We start from the raw sequence: 20,922 nt of genomic DNA, 5'->3' as shown, positions 1-20,922 counted from the left end.
CACCATATTGATGTGCTTCCACCGTGCAATAGGATTAAGCTCAGCTCCAGCCCCAAGAGGTGCTCCAGGTCCAGATGGCTACCAGGCAGGACAGGGAGAGAGCAGGTCTGCAGGCCACCCAGCCACCAGCACAGCTGCCACCTGCAGCTCTCCTAGGAAACAGCAATGCCAGCAACCCCAGCACGTCCCTTTCCCCAACCCTCCAGGCCAGCACAGAAACTGGCAACCCAAAGGGAAACCATCACAGCTTTGCTATGTTGTCTTCTTCACCAAGCACAGCAGAGAGGTGTTTGTGAGCACGGCAGGTGGCTTGCAGCAGCACAGGACCCGGAGCTGTTTTCCAGGCAGCAATCCTGTACAGCTGGCTCACAGCCTCCCATCTCTGCAGCCTTCCTCTGTTTTCAAAGCCTGTTCTGGTGCTTGGGCCAGAGGCTACACTTTCTCTGCAGTTGGAGCAGAGATGACAGCTTGTGTCAAAACACTCGAGCCGATATTACCTTCTCTCCTCAGGAACCAGGAGCACCAACAGGGGCTGCCAGCAGCAGTGTGAGCTGCTGCTGTGCCTGCAACGCTGCCAGCAATGAGGATTAAAGGCACCTACGGTGCGTGTGCCTGCTGGCACCAAAGAAATGATTATGGGTCCAATGCCAGAGGGAAATGCTGAGACACCAGAGGATGGTGACACAAACTAGACTGCTGCAGTGGCTGGCATGGCAGCCCTGTCTTGGAGCACAGAGAAATATCTTTCTTATTCAAAGCTTGGGGTTCCCTCTGGTTGAGCTTATACACAGGAGGGAAAGCAACTTTTTACATGGGCAGATAGTGACAGGACAAGGGGAAATGGTTTTAAACTAAAAGAGGGGAGATTTAGGTTAGATGTTAGGAGGAAATTCTCAGTACTCAGAACCTGTCCAAAGAGCTGGAGGTGCTTCATCCCTGGAGGTGCTCAAGGCCAGGCAGTCTGATGCAGGGGTGGAACCAGCCCATGGTAATGACTGGAGTTGGGGGGCCTTTAGGTTCTCTTCCAACTCAACCATTATATGATTCTACGTTTTATCCAGGAACTGTTGGGTCACTGCATCTGCTTAGATGCAAGAGACACCACATCACATCTCATCCCATTCTGCCTCTCTTTCAGGCCCTGCTCATACCTCAGAGCTCCATCCAGCACAAGGGTTCAGTCCCTAACCCCCACCTCCCCTTCCCACTGGGGTCTGACGGTAGACAGGGCCTCTTACCAGCCTGGTTGGTGGTGATATTCACTGATGCAAACTGTGGGGAGAAGGGACTCTGGTCGGTGACCCCATTCACAGCCTGGATCTCGAAGGTGTATTGCGTGTGGGCCAGCAGGTCGCTGATGTAGATACGAGGCTCCGTCAGGCCCAGCTGGCGTGGGGCAAACTGCACGTTGTCCCCACAGCGTGTGCACGCCCCACGGCCCGACCCACAGCTCTTGCAGATGATGTTGTACACCAGATCCTCCCGGCCCCCTGAGTCTCGTGGTGGGGTCCATTCCAGCATCAGGGAGGTTTCGTTCACACTGGAGATCACGGACTGGGGGGCAGATGGGATGGCTATGAAAGGAATAGAGAGAAAGGTATAAGAACAGGGGCTCTGCTCTGAGCTATGGGAACCCATCCCCAGCAAGGACTCGCCCTGAGCTGAACCCAGCTGCTTCTCTTGTTGAACCTTGGCAAGCTTGAGAAGTGGGTCTACATGAAAGGAGAGGGGTTCAACAAAAAAGATGCTCGGAGGATTGCCTAGGAGGGGTCCTATGAAGAAGGTTAAGGGAGCTTGGCTTGCTCAGGCTAGAGAAGACTATGGGGAGACCTCATTGTGTCATTCTAGTCCTTAAAGGGGCTTCTTAACAAGAGGGAGACAATCTTTTAATATGGTCTGATAGTGAAAGGTCATGGGGGAGTGGTTTTAAACGAGGGGAGATTCAGGTTAGATATTAGGAAGAACAGGTTGCTAATTATGGAGTCCAGACTGCTGTGGATGCCCAATCCCTGAAGGTGCCCAAGGCCAGGTTGGATGGGGCCCTGGGCAGCCCAATGTGGTGCGCTCATCCCACAGCCTAGAGCAGTAAAGGCTTCCACTGAGTCACCCTAAGTGCTTTGGCTGATGCATTCCTCCTTCCCCAGCTCTGTGTCACCCCTCCCCAGCTGCCTGGAGCCCACATACTGGTGCATGGCATGTCGACAGGGTCAGCATCGGCCCGGTAATATCCATTTCGGCACACGCAGTTCGTTGCCCCTTCCGAAGTCGTCCGGCTGTTAATTGGACAATGGACGCATCCTTCATCTCCTTGGCTGGCCTTGAAGGTCCCTGATGGGCAGCCTGGAAGAGAATCAAGAGCAATGGTGAGTTGTGAGGAAGGAAGGCTGGCGAGGATGCCCAGAGCTTGGCACTGCTGCTGGAAAACACTCTTTGGGGCATTGCAGCATCCAAAGCCAAAATCTGACAACCTGAAATAAACAATATAGAGAAAGAGCAGGTGGTTGCAGGCCCTGAAAAGGCAGGCTGAGATGGGGTCCCTATGTAGGTCTCTCCTGTTGCATTCCCAACCACCAATGCAAAAACAGGGTCCACTCGCCAAGCCTTAAGACTGCAAATGGGATTTTTATCTGCTATCATGGAAGAAGTTCAGCTGTACCAGCTTCATTGTGACTTTCCATTGCTGTTAGTTTCTTGTGCAGCACAAAGAGCCTGGGGGGGCGGCAGGTGGTTTCTGCACTAAAATGAGCTCAACAAACTTCTACTTCAGTTCACCACCAAGGCTTTCAGGAACGAGGCAGAGAAGAAAAAGAGACCAGGAAAAACATACGGTCAGGATTGAATCATATTGTAGAAACATAGAACGGCTTCGGTTGGAGGGGACCTTAAAGATGATCCGGTTCCAACCCCTTGCCATTGGAAGGGCTGCCAACCACCAGATCAGGTCACCCAGGATCCTGGGATTGCTGTAAGCAAGAGCTATTAGAAATGCCTATTTGTAATTAGAAAACAAACACACAAATAATAATTTTCTCTGTTTTTTTTTCAACCCTTACGTTCAATATTATCTTGGGTTTCCAATGAGAAAACAGAAAAACACCCTACCCTGCATGCAAAGTCCAAAACAATAACAGCGTTCCTGTACTAATACCAATTTTTGACATGCAATTAAAGCAACAAACACAATTACTCCGGTCTGACCAAGCTGGGCTGCTAGAACTCTTTTCACATTCCCTTCAAAGCAAGGCCAGCACTTTTGACAACTTCCTTCATCCCCATGCAGATAAGGCAACAAATAACCCTGCAAAGTGAGGCCATTTTGGTGTGACTCCTCTGCAGCAGCTCTGAAATCATGCTGAGAGACAGTCAATCACTTTAAACCAATGCTACTGGTTCTGAGGAATGCTCTTCCTCAGCTCTCTTTGCCCATCTTTATCTCCTGGCAGCCCTCTAACACTCAAGAAAGGCTCCAAGTCTTATATCCCCGGCCTTAACTTCCAGCTGCCTTCCATCTTGCTGTAGGGCCAGCTCTGTAGGCCCAAGCTGTGGGGTGGAGGACAGCATGACTCCATAGGCCTAAGCTGTGGGGTCTTTGCCATCTCCTTTCTCCTGGGTCAACCAGTGCGAGGGCAATAGGGAAAAACAGATGTCAGCCCTAAAGGACAGGGCTTGAGAGTCCCCTCCAGAAGCACTTCCAAGTGTCTGCTGCTCGCAATGGGTTTGGGGTATTTATGACTTTGTCCTGTAAGGAATAATCTTTAGTCCAACCAGGCTGGAATTTTACCCCTTATTCCCTTTATGAGCAGTGCCTTTTTTCTTTGAAAACACACAAAAATAACTTGGCAGTAGAGTTGGCTGCTGGCTCTGACAAAGACAGGATCTTGGACCTGCAGGACCAGCTCTCAACACTCATCCTTCACAGGACAGCCTTCCCCTGGGCAATTCCTCCAATTTCCCTCCTGATAAATGTAATTAGCAGCCCACACTGTTACCTCATACTTGAGATAAGCAATTAATCCCATTGCCAGGTGTTGTCACTGCCAACGACAGTGACAGCGTTTGGAGAGCAGAGAATGGAAATGCAAGAGGGAAAACGGGGTTAAATGAGATTAACTGAAGAGGAACGCAGAGCTCAGCCGACCTCTGTGATGTGAATTAAAGAGTTGTCAATAAAGTAAGAATGCACAATGCAAATGCTCCTGATAAACCCATTCATTTTCCATAAGACAGGAAGAGAAGTTGACAGCACAGGCCTGGAAAAAAAAGCATCTTCCCATTGCTAACAGCTTTTAGAAAGGGATCGGAACGGACCACATCATCACGCCAGCACACAATACTGCTGCTCCTGCCTCCCAGGAGTAGGTGACAAGGCTATGGAACTTATACATCCTGAGATACTGATCCCCAGCATCATCCCTAAGCCCAGGGCACAGCCCAGGGCACCTTCAGACACAACTCCCTTAGAAGCAAGGACTTCCCCATTGCACCCCGCATGCTTGCAGCTCACCACTGGGTGCTTGGTTTAAGAGGTACGTGGTCAACCCAGCACCTCTAGTTTCTAAGCCCTCTTCACTCCATGACAGCCCCGGGGTCACATGAGATCTGCTGGGATGGTACTGAGCGTGCAGAGCCTGCAAGTGGGATGTACCAGCTCTGTGGGTGGGTGCAGAGGCATCACTAAGTCAGCATGGGAATGCAATGCGACATTAGGGCTGGGGTGTCACAGAGGTACGGAGAGGCCCAGGCAGAGTAGAGTGATGTCCTGTTTGGGAAGCACCACTGGAAGGCCCTGAAAGGGAAAAAAAGCCCCCAGCCTTTTAGCCAGGTTACCCTAGAACAGGCTCCAAAGAGCAAGAGAACTGGATGACCAAGGAATTCAGCCTTTTGGACACTTCGGTTGCTGGTCTTCCTGCAGAGCCTGGGCACTTACACCCCCATGCTCTCCTACAAGAGCACCAGCAGCCTCCCCAGGATAACCTCAGGGAGGGAGCACCTTCATCCAAAGCCTTGCAGCTCTGTCCCAGTGCCAAACCCTTGCATCTCACAGCCTTCATGCCAGGAGCTTGCCACTAAATCCCTGCTGCAGAGTTCACAAGGTCATCTCCCTGCAAGCACTGTGAGGAGTTCAAGCATCTGGCTAGACCACCACACCTGTGGGCACGCACACCTGCAAGCCCCCCTACTCTGGGAGGCACATCCATCAGTTGTGATGGGAATTTAGCTGTCAGCGAGAAATGCTTGGAATTTCTTACCTGCTGCTCATGGTTCAGCATCCCTGACCTGTCAGGGGGGCTCTTAAAGAGAAATGGAAAGCTCTCCATCCCTGCCTGAGCACAGAGGAATGGGGTATTCCCAGTAGCTTCAGATTATGGTGGCAAGGACTGCAGACTGCTAGAGCAGTCTTCTCTACTCAAAGGGCAGTGAGGACCCAGCTCTGCTACTTAGGGCTGTGGGTGCCCCATCCCTGGAGGTGCCCAAGGCCATGGATGGGTGCTGGTGTGGGGGCACCAACCCACAGCAGGGGTTGGAACTGGATGCTCTTCATGGTCTCCTCCAGTCTAAGCCATTCTATGATCCTATCCAAAGGGCAAGCTTGAGCCCCAAACCTTTCAGGAGCTGTATGTTCACCAAGGGCAGCTGCCAGTCCCAAAGACATTCACAGTGCACTTCCAGAGGCAAGCTTTCCTGCACGAAGCTGACATTAAGCTGAGAGTTCACAGGTCAGAAGCACTTTGGATCTCTTTGTTCCCGCAGATGCCTGAAGAGCATTCAAGGACGTATTTGTATGGCTGAGGTCAGCAGTGCTCTCCTGAATGGTGCTCCAGCAGAGTACTTAGAACAGCTCAGGTGGAACGGACCTCCAAAGGCATCAGATTCAACTGCTTGACTGCTTCAGGGTTAACCAAAAGTTCAAGCAGATTATTGCCCTGAGCACTGATGGAGCTGTGGGCATCCCTGTTCATTGCAGGGGAGTTGGACCCGATGGCCTTTAAAGGTCCCTTCCAACTCAAACCATTCTATGATTCATACCCAAATGCCTCTTGGAAGTCCACCAGGACAGGAAGGTTGGACACTGCTGGCCTAGGAGAGCTCCCAGCCCCAGCACAGTGGATAATTCAGCATGCTGCCCACAAGTGAGCAGTTCTAACCCCCCAAACCTTATCTCAGCAGCTTGTCATGCATCTAAGAACCCAGAGCTTGAGGTGCTGGAAAACAGCATTGCCTTGGGAGTCACGGGGTGATCTGCATGGAGAGACGCCAGCCAAAGCTAGACAAGGTGCCAAACCACAACGTTGTTTCTGAGCCGTTACGTGCTAGCAGATGTACCAAATGTCATGCTCTCCTTATTCACCCTCTTGTTTTCACACAGTGCAGAGTACGGACTGATAGACGTTCCAGCCACTGCCTGCAAAAGCATAGGGTTGTTTAGCTTCTGCTTTAGACTCCTTATATTACAGCCATTTATTTTATCTTAGCAATGAAAAAAGATGCTTTCCAGAAAGCAGAAAGCATGTCCTATCTCACGAGCTGTAAACACTGCAGCACTATGGCTGCTGAAGCAGTCAGCCCGTTTCCTCCAAGTGGTCTCCAGAAGAATTTAGGACTTTCACATTCTGTTACTTTGTTTGGCCTTGTTGAAACGCTTCCCAAAGCTTCTGCCCTGGAGAGCTCTGCCTCCGGAGGGTGGTATGTTAACCATTACGGGAACGGCTCCCAGCCTTTTAACACAAGGAAGAAGCAAACTGAGCAAGCAAGTGGTGACATCAAAGTTGTACTGATGGAAAACCCCTAATCCCATAAACCCTTCCTGCTTTAATTGGTGTTAAAAACAAAGATAATCTTATCTCAGCCCTATAAAAGAAGGTAGAGGATGCTCTCTCTAAAAGCCTCTCTAAAAGCGCTCGTAAACTTGACAAACATTCCATGTTTAGAGCCCAAGGAGAATGGCTTTAATCCTAAAGGAAACATGAAAGTAAAAAGGGAGCTTTTCCTGGACGAGAGCCCTTCAAGTGGACCTTCCATTCAATGAGCCCATGGAGGGCTGAGACAAGAGAAGCAGCTTTAGGGTCTGAAGTCCCAAAACCAGGGTATCCCCTCCCTCATTCAAAACCCTACAAGAGTTTCCATTTCAACACTGGACCCCGGCAGTGCCCTCCCACCCTGCAGATCCCATTGGGACACAAGAAGCTATTCCAGGTGGAGGTGGCCAGGAAAGCTCAGAGCGGGTTTGTTTCATCGTCGCGTTTTAACTCAGCTTAGCACCCAGTTTAGACAAGCTTCCAGCCCAGCCAGCTGGTTAAACGCCAGCACCGCTTTCCAGATGACAACATTGTTCTCTGTCAGCAGTCAGTGCTGAGTGGAGCTGGCATAAGGGCTGATTAACAAGGGTTACTTATGGCAGTTGAAATCACTAAGGGTGTAGGTCCACAGTTAAACTATCCAGCCCGCAGCAAGCAGGGAAGGGAGGTCACAGTGCCCAGGGCAGCAGCACAGCATCCACCTCTGCTTTCCAAAACACTTTATATGCTGCTTATGTATTTATGAAGCACCAAACCTGCAGCGTGGGCGCGCTGTCAGCCTGAGCTGAAATGATGCAGCACTCTGACGCTTTGAGATCCACCTGGAGCACACTTTGCTTCTCCCCAGGAGCTGACATGCTCTCCTGTCAATGCAGCAACCCACTGCCACCCACACTTCCCTATTGCAAGCCCCTGAATGCTCCTCCTGCCCCCTGCTCAATGGACCACCGCTTCCTGGCTGCAGGGATGCATGCACAGCGAATGGGATTACTGCAGACAAGCTGATGGCCTGAAGGCAAAAAAGAGCCACTTCTAACAAGAGCACAGAGGTCAAACAGTCATTTGTAGGCACAACTCAGGGAGCAAACTTGGGTTTTCACTTTTCTTAAAGCGACAGGCTGCTTAATTCAAACAGCGGTGCCGTTCTGCAAAGCAGAGTCCCCAGGAGCTGTCACCTCACAGACCACAGAACCTCCAGCCCCCTTGCAATGTCCAGCTGTCCCTGCCACCTCTGATTCACACAGAGCCAAACAGGCACATTTTTGGCCCCTGAATGACTTCAAGGCTTCCCCAGTGACCTGAGATGCATCTGGTGTCACGGGGCTCACCTTGCTCACAGACAGAAGGGGGCTGCAAGGGGACACCATGGGGACAGAGCTCACCAGATGCTTGAGAAGCACAGTCCCAGGTAGACCCACACAACCAATGCTTCCAAACAGCAATGAAGCTGGTTGCTAAGCTTGCCCTTTCTCTGGTGCAACAAGCTTTAAACTAAGCAGGTTTTCAGTCTGCAAAGAAAGTAAACTCACTGTGTCTCAAGTAACCCATCTGCAGAAAAGCTGTGGCTCAGCTGAAAGACATGCTGCAAAGGAGAGGAGGATTTACACACAGCCTCCCTTACATGGGCTGTATCAGCTTTGAGCCAGGGCTGGAGAAGGGAAGAGTGCTGGAAAAGCAAGAGCGACAGTGAGTCATGAGAGAGGGTATAGCTGGAACTCCAGCGTCTATTGCTGCATCCATTCGTGTTTATACAGTCTGTCTGTCTGTCCAAAGCATTATTTTAGGAGCAGCCAGCTTGCTATCTGAGCCCTGCAGATGAAAACAAAACACAAGAAGTGTTCAAATCAAGAAGGTTCGCGATGGGGAGAGGTGATTTCTCTTTTAAAGCGTGCTGACTTGAGTGCAGGAATGTTTGGAAATGGCAGCATTAAAGCTACTCGAGCACCCCTTCCTCACCCCCTCCCCCCTTCAGCCCCCATGCTCTCCTGTCTCCGTGCGTCATCACAGCATCTGCAGCACACAATCACGTGCCAGCTTTTCCCCACGTGCAGAGGACGGGCAGGGCATGGGAGCACACTGGCTTCTGCAGTAACAGGCAGCTGTGTGCACGTAGGCTATTGCTGATCAGTGCATGAGAGATCAGCGAGGCAAAAAAAAAGAACCTCGCTAGGAGAGCTCCCTCCCTGCATTTATTTGGTGGATGCTTTGCAAAACCAGTCATAGAATCATTACGATTGGGAAAGATTTCAAGGTGATCCAAGTCCAACCATCAGCCCAGCCCCACCACATCCACTAATCCATGTCACAGAATCATTAAGGCTGGAAAAGACCTCCAAGTTCATCCAGTCCGACCATCAACACGTGCCCACCATCCCCACTAACATGTCAGAGAATCACTAAATGATTAAGGCTGTGAAAGACCTCCAAGACCATCCAGTCCAACCATCAACCAACCCATCCCCTCCATGTCCACTCACAGAACTTTAGAATCATTAGGTTTGGAAGAGAGCTCTGAGATCACCATATTAATGCTTCCGCTTTGCCAGAGCAAGTTTGGAAGCCAACACAAAACTTGGGGGAGTCAGAGCTTCCTCTCCCAAATACATCCCCATCCTCTCCCTCCCTTTCCATAGGAACGCCCAGGGAATAAAAAACCCCAAAATGAACCAAAGCAATTCGACTCCATCTCATCTCCATTGACTATTACTGCTGAGAGCAGCAACTACTTTATTATCCTGCTTCACTCCAAATTGAATTGTGTGGAACTGAGAATACTTATCAGGTTTTCTCCCAGAAATCCCCTTTCACAGCAAACCCAGGAGGAGACAAAATCCTTATTAGGACCAAAAAGCAGCATAGGAAACTGTCACAGAGGAGAATTATTGCTTCCCCCTTTGAAGTGAACTTCAATAAACAGGAATTTCTGAAGGGAAAGCAAGGAGAAAATCTTCACATTCCAAACAAGCCATGGCAATGGCTTGGAGACACAGAACTCAATGGGACCTTTGGCACGCTTTCATTAACTGAAAACTAATTATATATATAAAAATAGTAAATCAAACTGCTGGGTACTTTGGGTCACGGTTAGGAACAGCAATGGGGAGGTAAAGCAGAAACCAAATGGCTTGGTTTTAATGAGGATTTCCTCTGCTGGCATTTGTCTCCATGCTCAGCGCATCACTCCGGTAGGAGCTCTGTGCAGTACTGATGGGTACAAGGGATCAACATCAATGAGCAGGAAGGGGAGGTTGAACCCGAGGTCCCCTGATTTGCTGATAATTTTCTCTGTCAGGATGCTGTGATGTGGGAAAAAACAGCCCAAAATAAAGATCTGCCTATATCCATCAGGAGGAATGTTGTATGGCAACCTGAGGCCAAGCCTCCTGAGTTTGGGGAGAAAACAGTCGGAAAGAGGCAATTTTCAACAGCTCACACTCCCCTTATATGGCTTTATCCGTATCCATCAAAATGCACCTTCCACACTTGAAAGCTCTTCTCCACCACTCTTCCTTCTAAAGTGGAGGGACCTGGGAAAGAAACTCTCTGTTGTGACACAAAAGGAGGGAGGTATATAATGAACATCACCGTGTGTGCAGAGAGGATTGCTGCTCCACTGCCAATACCTTCACATTTTCCATTCGTCCTGAAAGTAGGAAGAATATCTGCCATCAGCTCCCAGTGCCAGCCAGCGTTAGATAACAGGACCCAAGAGCTTTAGCAGTCAGCCAAGGAAAACTCTGTGATGCAAGTGCTGTAGTTTATTAAACCAGCCACAGAGGGACTGTTTCAGGGGACCAGACAAAGAGATAATATTGCAGCATATCGTTTTCAAGGGTAGGAGATGCTTAGCAGGATGCTGACTTTATAAAGATGATGGCAACACTGGCAGGGGCATTCAGTGGAAGAAATGGTACCGAGTTCCCATGCAATATGCTCTTTGTATGGTGGGGCTTCGCTCACAGGGAGCCTGGATTACTGGTTACTTTGCAGAGTACACTCAGTTTACTGGTGAGGGTGACCATCCCCCCAAACACACCCTTGGTACTGAGTGCCACAGTGGACAAACAGAAAAGCATCCGCACTTATCTAGGTGGGAAGCATTTGGAAAAGGGGATGTGGCTGGAGAAGGGTTTTCTTCAAGGCTCAAAGCATCTGGAGCAATTCCAGGCAGGCCTGCGAGCAGGACAGATGGCAGAGCCCCATTAATCCAAAGCTCAGGAGTGCACAGCTCTTGGGGATGCTGCCAGGCTTCAACTCTTCACAGATGAGTGTGGCCCCTAAGATGATGCATCTGAAAAGGCTCCTGCCCTGCCTGGTGAAGGAGGAGCAAGAGATGGAAAAGCAGAGCCAGGCTGCAGTACTTCTCAGCCTGTTCCTGGTGCAGTCCTCATTAATGGAGTGTAAAACCCCAAACATCCCATCCTGACACATCCGTGCCCTTCATTCTAGCAGGGTGTGCACCATGGCTTGGAAATGGTGCCATGAAATTGGGTTATTATTGGGTCCGCATGGGAAACATTTGTACTGTTGTGCTCTAAACCTATCGGCCGAGGAATCAGCAGTGCCAGCTGAGCTGATCCCAGGAGGGCTGTCCTCTAACATGCATCCCTGGTTAGAGACTCATCCATGCAATGGATGGTACAACAGTTCATGGCCCGTGCTATGGCTGCACCAAGATGGGGAAGGGCCAGCAGCTCATTATGCCATAAAACAAGGGAGATGCAGGCAAAGCAACATATGGGAGAGCATGAGGCACCTACTGGTGTGCTCCTCCCCTGTGACTGTGCTGGGCCACCATTGCTGCCCTGCCGGTCTGTCCCACTACAGATGATGCTGCGGTACTGGAAACCAGTCACAGAGCTGCTATGTCTGGTCTGGAGCTGAAAATTAAATTAAAACTGCGACGGGGACAGTTAATTAAAGCAGATTAGTGTGAGACTAATTAGGGACGCTGACACTGCAACCATCAAGCCCTGCGTTGTTAATTAGCTGTTCATTAATGTCAGCTCCCTGTTCAGCACAGAAATATGAACTGTGTTATCTCCTGGGCTTCACTGCGCAGCTGCGTGGCAACTGTCCACAATGCAAAGGCACTACAAGAGGAACAGCACTGTCCCCATCTCACCACTGTGCCTCTGGTTGGGACAGACACATGACTGAAGGCATATGAACAAAGCAAGTCAATAAATGGAGCTGCTTGGTGTGACTTTCCATCAGCTTAAGAGGTACTGAAGCAAAGAGCTGCTCCCCGAGGAGCACATGTGGGAGTGTAGGGAACATACACGGGACTGAAAAGTGCACAGAAGCAGCCATACACAGGCCTATAGGGAACACACAAGAAGCATGCAGGGTCTGGATGTGGGTGTAAGGAGCAGACACAGGGATAGAATAAAACAGACTGTAGGGAATATGCATGGGATGTAAGGAGAAAACACAGGGCAGCAAAGAGCACATGCAGTGGGATAGGCAGCAAAAATGAGTCTGTAAGTAGCACACAGAATGTTGTAGAGAGAAAACATGGGGTATAAGGAATACCCTGGGGCTGTAGGGAGCACACATGCAGGGCAGAAAGGAGCACAGGAGCATTGTAAGGTGAACACACAGGCTTCAAGGAATGCTAATGGACCAGTGGGGAGCAACACTGGGGCTGTAGGAAGCACACGCAGGCTGTAAGGAGCACAAACAGGCTGTAGGTAGCATAACCAGACTGCAGGGAGAAAAAAAGGCTGCAGGAAGCACACGTGCAAGCTGTAGGAAGCACTCATTGAGCAGCATGCAGCACACATGGGTCTGCAGGGAGCACACAACAGTTTGTAGGGAGCACGGATGGATTGTATGAAAGGGAGGCTGTAAGGAACCTATAGAAGCTGTAGGAAGTCTACGTGAGCAGTAGGGAATACATAAAGCTGGAGGGAGCACAGAGGAATTTCTAGCAAGCAGACATTGGATTATAAAGCACATGCACAGACTGCAGCAGGAAGCACAGGTGGGCTATAGGGTGAAGACAGAGGCTGTAAGGGAGCAGGCACTGATACAGGCAGCACAGACAGGCTGTAAGGAGCACACTGGAGCCCATCAGCTCCTCTCTGTCTGCTCCCATTCAGCAGCATGACACCAGTCACCAACACCGTGCACGGGAGCTGGATGCACCCAGATCCTGTAAAATCCAGCACCAACCTCTTTCCTTCCCCAGCTCTTCAGTGCAATTGCAGGGATCCTCCTCTACCCTGCAGGGAAAGCTCGGTGATAGCAGAGCGCTGATCCACACAAAGTGTTTCCCAAATGCATCACAGCTGCCAGGCCGAAACAGCTCAAAAACCACACAGCCACCCAACCTCCAAGCTCCAAGCACAGCGATACTTCCAACACACAAGCATGCACGCTTTCTCTCCAGGGCTAAGCTGCGTCTCACATCTCACCCTGGAAAAGCAGTGAGGATGCTCACACTTTCTCTTCTAACCTGCATCCTCCTCCAGCTCTGCCAAAGCCTCTTTGCACGATGCATCCATCACCTCTGCAGGGAAAAACAGTGCCTGGTGCAAACTGGTGGTGGGGCAGGAGCAAAGGGAAGATGTCCTAATGGGAAGCAATCAGACTCCACCGCTTCTCCTCCCCGAGAGTGTATTTAGAGCTTTCAGAAGGAAACAAAACTTGTTTATCTTAGAGCTAATCAATTTATAGCAATCAAAATAAAACCCATTAGGAGCCATTCCCCGTTTGAGTTTCAAAGAGGCTTCTGACCCCAGGAGGCTCTGAGCTGATTGATTAGAAATTTCTGACACTAATGTGTGTCTTCCAAGGGTCCAGTGTGGCTTTAATTCCTCTCTCCTGAGACCCTGATTGTGTGTTAACATCTGTCAGCCCCTTCCTGCACTTAGGGGAGAAGAAATTCATGAGAATACTGAATTGCATGGCACAGCTGGGGAGAAGGCAGCATTTGCTGGCTTAAACAGCTCCCACAGATCCCTTGGGGCAAATAATTTGCATGATCCTTTTCTCCTTGGGCAAAAAGAGCTGGGGAGCATCAAGAAATAAAGTGGGAACGGCGGGTGGAGCGGCTGGGGGAGCTCAGGGCTGGGATTTTTGGCCTCTGCATCCCAACTTTGCATCCCATGTGGTGGCAGAAGGATAGAAATAATTCACCCGGCGATGGAGGGATCCCATCACTTGACCTGTTTAAAGCAAGGCTGGAGAGCAGCAGTCACACTGCCCAACAGACCCCAGAGCTATAGGGTCAGGGATAGATGCTGGATGTCTCCCAGCACCACCAAAGGGTCACTGCACTGCTGGTGAAGGCCAGAAGGCCAGGCTCGTTCCCACAGCCTCCTTTTCAGGTCTGCAAACTCATTTGCTGCCACATTGCTTTGTTCGGTGCAAAAGAAAAACCCAAGCCCAAAACAACGAAGGGTGGATGTGTGTGTATGCAAACACGTTCAGGAGAAGTGTATATATATGCACGGTCACGTGCCTCTGCAATGGGGAGATCGATCGGGGGACAGCACAGGAACAGCATAATCCCTCGCTCAATCTTCCACCCATACAAAGGAAAGGGCCGGAGAACAGGTGGGAGGAGAGGGGAGAAATCTGTCCCTACAAAGGGCATGCAGGAAGGGCAGCCAAGGGCGCTGGGAAGGGGTCTCTGTGCAGCCAGCTGGCTCCCAGCTGCCTCCATGCAGCCCCACAGCTTGCCCTCACCTCTCAGCAGAAAGAGCCCAACCGTGGCCTTCCTGAGCAGCACCGCCTCTCACTTTCAGCAGATTAAAGCAGCTAATCTGGTTAATGAAAGCAGATCAGCCTCATTGAGCCACTGGCTGGTGGCTCACTGAGAGCTGGGGTGTGTGATGTTAAATACTCTTGGTGGGTGCTGCAGACTTGGCTCAGGGCAAATCACAGCAGATGACACGTCCAAAGGAGACTCAGGGCTCTTGCAAGCTCAACCCCTTGGCCAACAAACCCCTTATGTGGCTCCTGGGGACCACAAGCTGTGCACAGCAGAGCTCCCCACTTCCAGCCAGGTCTTCAGCAAAGGCCGAGTGCCCAGAAAATGAACCATCTTGTCTGACATACTCCATAACATGGAGAAGTCCCTCTTTTCTCATTAGCTTGCTCCAGTGGTTAATCACTCAGAAACACATGCCTCATTTTTTAATTTGCCTAGCTTCAGTCTAACCCTCTTGGTTCTTGTGATGTCTTTCTCTGCTAGATTAAAAAGCTCTTTAGAGTCTGGTATTTCCTTCTGGTAATCATCTCACCTCTTAATCTTCTTTTCGAGAAGCTAAACATATTGAGCTCATTCAGTCTCTCATGGATGGGCATTCTTCAAGGCTCTCAGGACCACGTCTGTATTTCTCTGCAGCACTCTACAGGTCTATTCCTCATATCTCCCTTGAGCCATGTAGAGTTGAACCAGCTGGCATGGGTGGCAGCTTGCAGCTGGCTCCTCAATCCTGGCATGCTATATGTCACAGGATAGGATTTCTGGGGTTATTAGGGATCTCTTTGGCCTCTCCTGCTCACCAAAAGACTATGCCTAAAGGTAAAGCAAGCTACCTGTGGCTGTGTGCAGTGAGGTGGATGGTGATGGAGAGTGGATGGCAACGTTCAACCTCTACATACATGGAACTGTTTCTTCCCTAAGTTCAAACTTGTGGCTGCTGTCTCTATTCATACAATCTGGAATCATCAGTGGAGCCTGGGTTCCATCCTCTTTTTAACTGCCCTGCACAGAGCTGTAGCTTTGATTAGATTCACTCCAATCCCTCCACCTCACTGAACTCTCTCAAGTCCAGCTCCAGCCAAGAGCTGAGCAGCCCCAATAGTCCAAGCTGCATAGAATCATAGAGTGGCTTGGCCTGGATCATCCATGGATCATCAAAGACCATCCATTTGCAAACCCCCTCCTGCAGGCAGGGCTGTCAACCATTAAATCAGGCACCAGATCACGCCACCCAGGGTCCATCCAACCTGACCTTGAGCACCTCCATGGATGGGGCATCCACAGCTTCCCTGGGCAGCAGCGCCAGGGCCTCATGAACTGCAAGAAATCACCATCCAGCCACAAGAATCCCACCAACACAATGCATTCCCTACAAGCATCCAGAGCTCAGACACTGTATAATGCACAAGTAACACCTCCACTGGCACACACACAGCACAGGGCAGGAGCACAGATGCTGAGGATGCTGTTCATTGGGGTGCTGGAATTAAGAGTCACCCAGCTGGGCAGGGAGCATAGAGTGAGTCCGTGCTGTCTCCTGACCTCCCCACATCAGCCAGGTTTACCAGAGCTAAAGCCACTCTCAAAGAGCGGGTAGGAGATAATATGACAAATGAAATTCAGTGGTGACAAAAGGAAACTAATGCACTTGGGGAAAAAGAGCCCTAATTATACAAACACAATGATGGGCACTAAATTAGCTATTAACATGCAGGGAGGAGATCTCGGCAGCACTAGAGATAATTCTCTGAAAACATCACTTCAAAGCCCATCCATCATCGAAAAGAAAAAGAAAGCAAAAAAAAAGGAGAGAAAATGTAAAGAATTATGAAGAAAGGAACCCAATCTGAAACAGGAATGCTATTAAGCCGGCGCATGGAGCCACATTATGAGCAGTGTTTGCAATGGTGGTCACCCCTAGCCAAGGTCACGAGGAGGATGATAAAACTGATTAGGGATCCAGAGCAGCTTCCATATGGTGAGTCTACCAGATGAGGACCTTAAGTTTGTAAAGAGAGAACTCAGGGAGGTACACGAAGCCATCCGTAACATAGCAGGCATGAATGGGAAAAGACTGCTTTCCATTTCTTACAGTGTAAGAATACGGTGTCAAAAATACATATATATAAAAAGAAGCCTCATGCATAAAACAAAATATGTATTTTTCAACACGGCGCATCATTAAATTGCATAACTCACAGCCACAAGACAGCACGGGCACTGAGAACACGAACAGCGTGCCAGAAGACAGGAGGGAGCAGCACTCCATCCATGCCTTGTTTCTCTTGCTGTCTGAACAGCAGAGATGTTTGCAAACTGCTAAAACACCACGATGATTCTGGAAAGATCTGAACGCACAGTGTGCATGGGAATCTCCCTGGCAGACACCTCCTTGATGTGTTTGGTCTGCACAGAACAATCAGACCTTATTCTGCTGAGCCACAGCTTATGGGCTAAGGACGGCCACGGTCAATCATGACAGCAGGAAGATCTGCACTAAGGAACATGGATTGTGTCCAGCATCCCACAGACATCAATGCTGCAGCCACAGGAGTGTAAGCAACTTCAGATTGGCTCTGAAGCACTGGCCTTGCATGCAACAGGTGCCTGACCCTGTGAATCCCCCAGTGAGCTAAATGCACAGCGTAGCATCCGCACGTGCATCAAACCCATTCTAGGAGGCTGCTCTAATCCTTCATTGCTGTTTCTCCTGCGGGCCTTCAGGAGCCTTCTGTTGAATCAGAAGCCACCCCAAAACAGATCAAAGATGTCCACGGAGAGCCTGCTTAAGGAGAAACAGCTTCTGGGCTTCCCATTTGTAGCAAACAATTCCCCTCGTGCTCAGCCCAGTGATTAGTGTTCACCAGGGAATCGGAGCTGCAAAATGAATCTGAGAAGACAGAGCAGTGTCAGACTGTTAGTAGCTCAAAAAAGGATCTTGGCTCCCCTGAGCCTGAATAGTGAGCACTTACTATTCAGGCCCCAGCGATGGATTTAACAACCAAACGCTTCAAAGGCACGCAGTGCCCTGCCTGCTAGGAACTCCTGCTCCGATTCCTCCCGGAGGAGACCATTAGCACCTGAAAACAGAGAAGCCATGCCCTTGGCCGCAGCATCTGGGGTCGGATGCTTCCCTGCAGAACAATGCAAGATCCATAGGAGAGCCGGGGCTACGAGACAGCTTCAAGCACAGCCACTGTGCTCAGGCTCGTATTTTTGGAAACAGCATCCCAGAGGGTTGCAGTGGATGCTGCTTGTTCTCGCGCCAGCCCTCACTTGGCTGCCTCTGAGTTATTCAAGCACAGAAAAGAGGGGTTATTGGTTGCAGGAGGTTTCGCATTTTCTCTGAGTAAAGCTCAGGCAAGAAAGCACAGATTTGGCCTGTCTGGTGCAGCTCCTGCAGAGAGGCAAAGCAGCCTCTTTAGACCAGGATGCAAAGTCACGGCTAACTTAGCAGAGCACTATTTAAAAGGACACACAGAGAGCTCACATTGTCCGCTCAGTCCCGTCTGCAGGAGCTGCCTTTGCTGCAGCCCAAATGTCTCCACTGTCATCCACTCTTCCTTTGTTTCTCCCCACTCCTATGGTGTGAATGCCAGCACTGTGCGATGCTTGCAAGGTTGGACATGGACAGGCAGCATTGCTGTGGGTTGCCCTGCAGAGCTTTCCCTGTGCACCTCAGTATCTCTCGGCTGCCTGGGAGCCTCCTTCCTTTCTGCCGCTCGCCAGCAGCAATGCTGGCAATAACGAAACCTCTGTGCGTCTCCAGGGAAGCGGGACTCGGAGAGGGGCACAAAGACTCCCGCAGCTGTGTGTTTGCAAACAACCCAGCCGAGCTGTGAAGAGGGGCTGAAAGCAGTAATTGTCTTTAATTAAAGGAGGTTGGAGGCATCTCAAGCTTTGACAAAAGACATTCCCAGTCTGCTAGCAGCTCCAGCACTCAGCATCGCTGCAGCCACAAGCAGGCCCATGGGTTCCAACGTGGTGTGTGACAGCGCGGACACGGGTGGCAATGCCACCAACCACCGTGCAGCAGAATGATGCATCCTCAGACCCACAACTCCATTGCTTTGCAGCAACCTGAGCCATATGTGCCCGTGTTGGGAGCCAGCAGCTGTCTGGAGGTGCCCCCAGGTTAATTAATCCTCCTTGTTAGCAAGCTGCAGGGATGGTGTGGTAGCTCAGGGACTCTGCCCCCAGCGCCCTGGGTAAGGGTGCCAAGGGAGGGCCCACTGCCTGCAATACTCTGCCTCCTCCCCCCACCACGCGTTTGCTTTCGGCCTTCCAGCACGGTGTGCAGCAAACCATGGCTCTGGTTTCCATGGAAACCCCATCTTGCTCCCCCACAAGTGTGTGCGCACGCAGCTGGGCTGAGGGTCAGGTGTGTCCTGCAGGCAGAACCCCAGAGCTGGGGCCTTCCCCACATCCCTTCTTGAGGAGCCACTCTCCAATCTCTCATCCCCCAGTCTGTACACAGAGCCAGGGTTTGCAGAGACAGACATGGGGAGCTATCTCTCTATCCCTCTCTATGATTTTATTACAGCTGCCTTGCAGCCAGGAGCTCCAGAAAGCCAAGCTTTGCACATGGGCAAACCCCTGCTGAGGTCCCTGCTGAGGTGTGTAGCATCAGATACACCCAAATATCATCAAAGCCTTCAAGCATGCACGGATCATGTGTGAAGTGCATGCATAGAGGGCTTGATGGATCCCAGACAAAGTGCCACACGTGGTTCCCATGCACGTATTTCTGCCTGGGAAATCCTGGAAAGAGCAACCACGCTCTGATTCAAGAGAAACAAAAACAAACTGGGATCGGTTCCATCTGAGCCAGACAGCAAAAAAAAAAACCTTTCCAAAAGCAAGAGAAAGACCAGTTCTAATTATAGGGTATCCTGAAGATACATACACTTACGTTTGTCACTCTATTTGCAAATGAACCACGCTCATGGTGACAACACGATTAAGCAGCAGCACGATAAGAGTCCCTCTTCTAACCTCCTAATCCTCTTCTAGAAATCAGAGCAACTGGTATAAGAAATAAATGGAGGTGAACAGGGCCGCCCTGCCATTTGCAGTGCCACAGACCTTCTGCAGGTCCTCAGGGTAGGATTTGCTTAGCAGCAGCTGGAAGATCATGTTTGAGAAAGTCTGGGGACGTTTATCCTACCAACAGCTTACCAACCTCTCGTATTCTTCAGTCGGTGCCACAGGTCCACTCCCAGGGTGTAAATTGGAAGTAAAACACCGACATTATAGCACGGATCAATGATGGAGCTGACGTAAGTGATGGTAATGGCATAACCACTGTACTTGTGAAGGTGACTGCAAATTACAGGCTCCTCCATACAAGAGGAAGGGCGGAGAGGCACTGCACCCCATGAGGCACACTGTGGACTGCAGGTAGCTCTGCAAAGGCAACGCAGTGGTAAATGAAGGCATTTTTTAGTCTGTAATTGGGGTACACAGCAGGTAACGGTGAATGAGAAGCCTATCTGGGTGTGAGTCATTCCCCAAATGTTCCAACTAATCCTGTTTTCCCCCCTTTTACCGTTCCTGATTTATTAAGTAGGGTTGTACACATACACCAAAAGGGTCAGAATTAATTCGTCTCGCTCTGCAGTGCGTTACCAGGAAAGGTCTGCAAATTCAAACCCTCCTACGCATTTATGCCTTCAGCCCTGTGGATCCTCGTGGTGCTGGATGGTATAGGAGAGCAGCTCCAGCATCTCGCTGGCTCTGCAGCCTGAGGCATCACCTCCTCCCTCGTCACACCTCCCTGCAAACCAAGCACTGTGCTGTAGGCTCCCGAGCCATCTGTAAGGCAGCACACTTAAGCACTAGAACAGGTAATTTGCCAGAGCAATGCTCTTTAGCATTGTTAGAGCAAGATGCGTCCGGATAATTGTCACTGGTGCACGAGGCTGGAGGGATATGGAAAAGGGGAAGAGTGGCAGAGCTCACAAAGAGTGAATTGATACCAAAATGCCTTAAGACAGATCAGCATGAAGCCCACTGAGATCCCTGGGTGGTGTCTTATGGCCAGCCTGTCCCTTGGTGCTCTATATATGCAAGTACTTCAAGCCAGAATCCATACACATTGCATAGCCCAGGAAGGTGCAGACACTGTGTTCTCTCATAAAGGACAGGGAGAAAGGTGGAACAGCATGATGGAAACCACCGGCTGCTGTCTGAAAGCAAACATGCCTGTGATGCTGCACAGACCACTTCCACATCTCTGCAGAAAACCTCCTGGAGAGCTAATGCCATAAAAAGGCAGATATCGTGCATTTAATGGAGTGTGCTGTTTGCTGTTTGACAAATATTATCTGCTGCTGCAGCCGCTTCAGAAGTCACCACCATCTTTACAAAAGCCATCCGGACTGGGAGAACTGCACCCACGTTACTCCA

General features: G+C 50.3%; 1 protein-coding gene across 4 annotated transcripts in view; it reads right to left on the bottom strand.

The window, feature by feature from the left end:
- Positions 1–20,922, bottom strand: part of EPHB2 (EPH receptor B2) — an 89,280-nt gene that overhangs the window by 27,438 nt on the left and 40,920 nt on the right. For all 4 annotated transcript variants that reach the window (XM_072353973.1, XM_072353971.1, XM_072353970.1 and 1 more), the window contains exons 4-5: positions 2,185–2,340; positions 1,239–1,574 (exon numbers count right to left, since the gene is read on the bottom strand). In XM_072353973.1, the coding sequence (XP_072210074.1) occupies positions 1,239–1,574; positions 2,185–2,340 (492 nt within the window). The remainder of the gene's footprint in view (positions 1–1,238; positions 1,575–2,184; positions 2,341–20,922) is intronic.

Source organism: Excalfactoria chinensis, chromosome 20, assembly GCF_039878825.1.
Source record: "Excalfactoria chinensis isolate bCotChi1 chromosome 20, bCotChi1.hap2, whole genome shotgun sequence".
Classification (NCBI taxonomy): Eukaryota; Metazoa; Chordata; class Aves; order Galliformes; family Phasianidae; genus Excalfactoria; species Excalfactoria chinensis.
This window is presented reverse-complemented; position numbering and strand designations above follow the sequence as displayed.